Raw genomic sequence first — 6,265 nt, forward strand, 5'->3', positions numbered from 1 at the left:
AAAGTCCTGGCTGAGGCTGTTTCTACTCAGCTTTGAAGACATTAGCAGTAGCTTCATGGCGATTGAATGCCATACGTAGCTTAATATCCAGAATCGAACAAGGTTTACAAGAACATTACCACATTGCCACGTCCATCGTGATGAATCCAAACAAGTCGCTGTCTCAACCTCTTTTTCCCAACCGTGGAAAAAAAAGGAAGAGGATAGGGGAAGCTATGCACTCGCGTGTACCCCGGTGAATACCGGTTCACCCCTCCACTGACACTGTCTCAGCCACGTAGAAAGCCTCCCCAACCAGATGTCTCGCCCTACGTGCCTGTACGACGTTGAGGCCATTGCCAGCACCGCAATCGTCATATCGCTTGTAGGTAGCTGCTTGCGTTCGCGTCTCTCTCTCTCTCCCTCTCCCCCCTCTCTGTTTCACTTATTCTCAAGGCCCAAAAAAGCTTTGATCACCGATCTCTCCTTCGACGCCCCCCCTTCCTCCATTACTGGTATGTCGTCGAAGCCGTGTGACCCTTCCCTCATTACACGCCCCTCCCACCCCATCGTTTACTGAATGCCAGAGCACTGAATCAGCGAGGTCAGCTGGAATGCGAGATGGTCGACGGGGATTTGTTTCGTGCATATTGGACTGGCAAGCTAGACGGTGGTGGAAAAGGGGTGTGATGTGACGTGGAAATATCACCAAAAGGCTCTTTGAACTTCGAAGGTTGGTTGAGCTTTTGCTCTTGAGGGCTTGTATTGTCAGCTATGATTTGCTGTGTTATGCTTCGACCCGAGAAAGAAAAAAAGAAAAAAGAAGATGCTGCGCTTAGCCCAGAGCAGGTTCACGATATCGCATCGGAAACAGATAGCACACACAAATCAAACACACACTGGCTTCTTGTCTCATCGAGTGAACGAAACGGAACAGTGGTGAATGAGATCGTAAACGATGGCGCGATGGAAAGTAACGTTAAAGCAAGTCCGCTCGCGGTGTATGTAGCCTCCTCTCTCGCCCTTGCCCGCAAGCTTCGAACCAGACACTGATATGTCACCCGCGGCGTTGAGATCTCTCCCAGGCCCCCGAGAGGGGCGTTGTTGGGTGGGTGAGACATTGACTTGTTTGTGCTTGCGTTGCGGATGATCGCCAGCCAAGGGCGTAGATCTGATTCACTTAAGGGTTCTCTCTCTCTCTACCTCTCTCGCCCACGAGCGGCCTTCTCCGTGCAAATAAACAACATGGCTGTACATTGTGACCTGACGGTGACACGATGGAGCTTTGGGGAGACGACCGACAACGAGCTCCGTGCTTATTGTCTGGTGGAGGCATTCCAACTTCAAGGCGCCGTCAAGAAGACATGTAGACTTTACGTCCGGAATGACATAATACATGAATACATGGCCATGTACTTGCAACAACTTCCTCGATGATAGTTCCGTACAGATACTGACTTTGAAGTCGACCATAGGGTGGCCAAGATATGGCTATTCGTGGTTTGGCAGCCATGCACTTGCGCCAAGGCCCAACCTTTGTCGTGCCCTGTTCCGAATGCGGGCGTATTTTGCCTGCCGACAAACAGAACATGTCTTTAATCCTCGATATCAGGTAGCGGAGGCCAGGGCAACATACACAACAGCGGACGACCCCTACCTACATGCTTGCTTCCTTGCTTTGTTGCATCAGAACATTCACGCAGAAGATGATGCGAAATCTGGCTGCAGCCTTCCTGATCGGGAGCTCCTCCGTCGTCGAGGCTATATTGCCTTCATCTCGGAGAGGATCCTTGGGCCCCTCCGCTGCCCCGGCAGGATCCAGAGCCAATTGCTTCAAGTTGAGGCATTACATATTCGTACACTCACTTTCCTTGTCTTGGGTCTGAACTGACAATGGTGGTGATGCTGAATGGGCCATCTTGGTGGCGAAAAAAAATTATTCAAGCAGACTAGAAAACAAGGCCGACGGGTGTCAGAAAATCTCGCAAGGGGGGTCTTGTTAACCAGTACGATTGAATGTACTAAGTAGGCACGAATTTGATATAGCGCGAGACAGGATGGGGACGGGGGACCGCACCGCAGCAAGGCAAGGTAGGCAAGTTAGGGCGAACCTTGGATGGTCTGTCCCTGTCCGTTTGCGCAAGTGCGATTACGGGGACCATTGTCTGATTTGAGCGGTGAAGAGGCCGGCGCCGCGGGGACTTTACAGGGACCGGGGGCGGGAGGAAGATTGTCCTCCTTGAAGGCCAAAGACTCGGGGATTGGCCATGGCTGGTGGTTGGGGCAAAGTGTCTGCCTGGTTTATGATTGAAGGGGAAGACGCCCGGCAGTTTCGTGGTAGCAAATCAGGTTGCTGAATTTAGCGGTTGCTTGGCCTCCATGATTGGTTTGTGAGTCTTTCGTGGTACTCTGTACGTATACTCGTGAGCATGGTGGTCTTTGCAACCTCTTTGGTTTGTTTCCGTACAGAGAGATTGATGACGAAGGAGCAGTTAGACTGGCTCTATGAGTAAGGGTGCTGGTTATCTGGTGCTAATGACATGGCTCCCGCGCCGTTGCACAGAGCCATGAAAGATTTGAGTCCACTGAGTACCCGTAGAGGAGGGACCAAAGAGGATCGAGCACCTCTCGTCTGGTCTACTCCAAGTATGTCTGCTATAAGACCATTGGCGTTACGGTAGTCGGGGATGTGGCCGCATCGTCCCGCTGTCGATGCCATAGCCGTCTGTCGGAGTAGACAAAAGGGGTCGGAGGTGTACGCATAAACGCGGACGCCGGGAAAAGTGCCATCGCAGTGCAATTCGGTTGGCGTTGGTTCGGCGGGCTGCGCGCCGCCTCAGGACGATGATGGTATTTCCTGGCGCCTGGATTGTAAACATGGACATGTACAAAATGCCATGGTGTGCAGAGCAGCGCTCGAGAGTGTGCAGTGCGCGTCACTACTGCGTATACCTAGGTTCTTTTCACGTTTGGAGGGAACGAGTCCGAACCAGGAAAGACGCTGTACGCCCTCGGTTTGGCAGGGCAGTCGTTACCGTAGGTGTAAACCTAAGTCTTTTGTGCAGCTAGCGGTCAGTGGTTAGTGGTTAGTGGTCAGTGGGCAGTGGTCAGGAACGCGGTTTCTTCTGGAAAGGTATCCCGTGTTGTCGTCTGGTACTTTGGGGCTTGAGCGTGCAGTGTTTGCCAGGAACATGCCTCAACCCCTATTTACCATCATTCCGTCCCAAGAGACGAGGCGACTGCGACACAGGCAGCGCAAGGACAAGACACGGACATGTCTGTGGGGAAGGGTGCTAAGGGACGAAGGATGCTGGACGGTTCATGGCCCACGGTCTGTTGGAGATGGCAATGGTATCAATTAGGCTGCGGGCCTGCGGCAGATGCTGTGTTTCGACATGGTTGTAGGTGGATGCGAAAAATAGAAATCAAGGTAGCAGGGGTCGGTTGGCATCCTCTTTCTTTCTTTGATGAGATGAAATGCGTCGACAGGGAACGTGAAACTTCGGTTGAGAGAGCATGCGCCATGCGGCATGCCTGTGCCGTACAAATATCCGTACGAACACTTGCTGCCGGGGATGGTATTTTCCCGGTGGAGTCGAAATGTCAATCAGAGCTTTTGGGCCAGGCGGCAGGGTCCTGGAGTAGCAGGGAGCTGAACTGATGATTTTCTGTCTCTTCATTTTCCTGTAAATTTTTTTCAGTGATATATCTCTCGGTACCGAGTCAGATATGAAAGAAGCATCGCTCCGGGATCTGAGGCAGGCATCATTCATCTTTGTCACGATACCTTGCTACCTTGCATGCATTAGCCAAAAATGGTTGTCGCGTTCCTTTTTGGCAGCCGCGGGTGGGGTGTGAATACGTCAAAGTATCCAACCTGAAATCTTGGATATTTGCTAGTTCACCCCCTTCCCTTCCCTCACCCCCCCACCCCATCCATCCCTCCATGGGCGAAATTTGCGGATAGACCAGTCAGAAGAGCCGGACCCTAAGGCGGCCTCGGCACAATGACGTTTGTGGATGCCGGCTCAGACTGGGAATACCGCAGAGACTTTATCCCCGCTTTAGTCCCGCTTCTGCAGCCACCGACGTCACCGAGGCCGGGTTGTTAATTCTAACGACGAACCACAGCATCCACCTATCCTCCACACCCTCTTCGCTTTCCCGTTGCCTTTCCCTCCGTACTCTAGTATGCCTTTTTTTTTTTACCATAGCACATGCCTTAGCCTAGGAGGATGGAGTGCAGCTTTAGTATGTGTCCGTACGACACTGCTAGATACCTGCCCGCAGTATCGGCCGGGCGTGCCTGCCGATTGGGGGTCGATGAGCCCCGTCACATTGTTTACTGGTCATATCCGATTTTTTTTCTGCCCATATCCGCAGCTGCTCATGCGTGGGAAATTGGCGGTGTGTTTGCAGGTTGGTAGTGACGATGACTTGCATCGGAGGACGGAGCAGCTGGTGATGTCTTGATGCAGTTGCCCAATAGAGAGTTCCTTGTCGCTCGTGTTACTTAGGACAGCATGTCATTCTTCGGTTCGGCCTTGCTAGGCCACGGATGTGTGGTGTGGAAGAACGTGGTGAGGACGGGAAAGCGAGCAAGGACGGGGACGAGGGTGAGTGTGACAACAGGCCACCCCCAAGTCCCCAAGTCACCAACCCTCCAACTTCAGCCACCTCCTCTAAGTCTAAGTTTCCTCCCATTATTCTCTGCGCACCCCCTTTACAGATGGAAGCCATCCTCAACTTACTCCTAGCCTTGTGGCAAACAGATCGCGACCAAGGAAGACAAACGAATAACCAGACACTCAATGATCGAGACGGCAATGACATGACATTGCTTCATAAACATGCATTATCCCTTGCGAGCCGATCTGGGACCAGACCTCATCCAAGCTTGCACGACGACCACGACGACCACGACCACCCACGCCGCGCTCTTCCCCATCGAACAAAAAAAACCGGGGTGGGCGTTCAGACCCTGGGTTTATAGGAACAGCAGAAGGACCCTGAAGATCCCATCTCGAGAGGCGTCTGTCTGCCCTGCCCCAATCCAACGACGCTGGGGCTGCGTGCAGCTAGCCGCACTAGCGCGTCCCCTTGTTGGCTGCTTTCAGTCCAAGAATCCTCCAACCGTGGACTTTTGGGCTACCTTACGATTAAGTCCCTCCGTGACATTCCCCGGCCGCCAAACGGTCCGCTGTGGCGCCGCCAGCGTCGCTGCCGATGCCGTGCCACACGGGCTGCGGGCAGCGGCCTGCGGGCATGCACACAGTTGAAGTCGACCAAACAACGAGTACACTCCCGCCCACCCATCCATCCCCCAAAGCACCCATGCAGGCGCCCTAGCAAGCAATACCTAGGAATCCATATCTATCCACCCACCACTTCCAACTCGACAACCGACTCCAATCAGCACTCACAACCTAAATCCCCGCTCACGATACGAAAGAGGAGAGCGAAGCCCGTGCGGCGTGTCACGGCCACCATGACGTTGACGTCAGCAGGCACCGCCCCCCCTGAAGCAGCCATCTGTATCGTTCGTCAATGACGGCGCTCCGCTCTTGAGCGCTTGAGGAGAGCCCCTTGACGACGCCTCGACGGGAGGGCTTTCACATTCCGTCGTCGGCTGCAGGCATTTTGACGCCTCGCCAACTTTTTGCTGTTGCGCTGCGCTGCCGTCATTGGCGCGCCCGCTGCACTTTGAGTATCGCATGCTACCTCGCTAGTACACTACCTAGATGGGGAGAACCTCCGCATGCCATCACAAACCTCGAAAGGTGGACAAAGGCGGTATCAAAAGACGGATGCCAAGCAAAGCACTCACTCGCTTGCTCAGCATCGCCTCGCATCCGGCACTACAGGGCTTCATATCACGCATCACTTTGCCAGACTAGTAACGCACCACATCACGATGCAAGCACAAGACGATGCTGATGGTGTAATGGCAGAATCCTTGCAGACCCACGACTGGACATCCCCGTTTCTGTGATCTGGGGTAGGAGAGCCGGACACGGCAGGCCTACTACGTGCACAATAGAGACTTGTCAGGCGCTTATCCGCTGAAGGATGGACAGGAGTGTATCGGTACCTGGCAGATCTTCGGTTGTCAGGCGGGCTTGACAATGTTCGCCTTGTCGCCTCATTCGTCGACCGTCCTCCATGGTAGATGTCCAGCGAAACCTAGCACCAGGGATGGCCCGGGACATGGAGCTTCAAAGAAATCATGTTTTGTATAGTATCATTTGGTTCCGTCGAATCGGGTGCTTCGCGACCAGAAATCCCA

The 6,265-nt window shown here is 53.6% G+C and overlaps 1 protein-coding gene across 1 annotated transcript; it reads left to right on the forward strand.

Moving 5' to 3' along the window:
* Positions 1-5,583: 5,583 nt before the first annotated feature.
* CORC01_05148 (uncharacterized protein) lies at positions 5,584-5,916 on the forward strand (the record flags this gene model as incomplete). Its single annotated transcript, XM_022616793.1, has 1 exon — positions 5,584-5,916. A coding segment is annotated over one exon (333 nt), but the record flags the coding sequence as incomplete, so codon positions are not given.
* Positions 5,917-6,265: the final 349 nt, after the last annotated feature.

Source organism: Colletotrichum orchidophilum (genome assembly GCF_001831195.1).
Source record: "Colletotrichum orchidophilum strain IMI 309357 chromosome Unknown Scaffold_35.1, whole genome shotgun sequence".
NCBI classification, from domain to species: domain Eukaryota; kingdom Fungi; phylum Ascomycota; class Sordariomycetes; order Glomerellales; family Glomerellaceae; genus Colletotrichum; species Colletotrichum orchidophilum.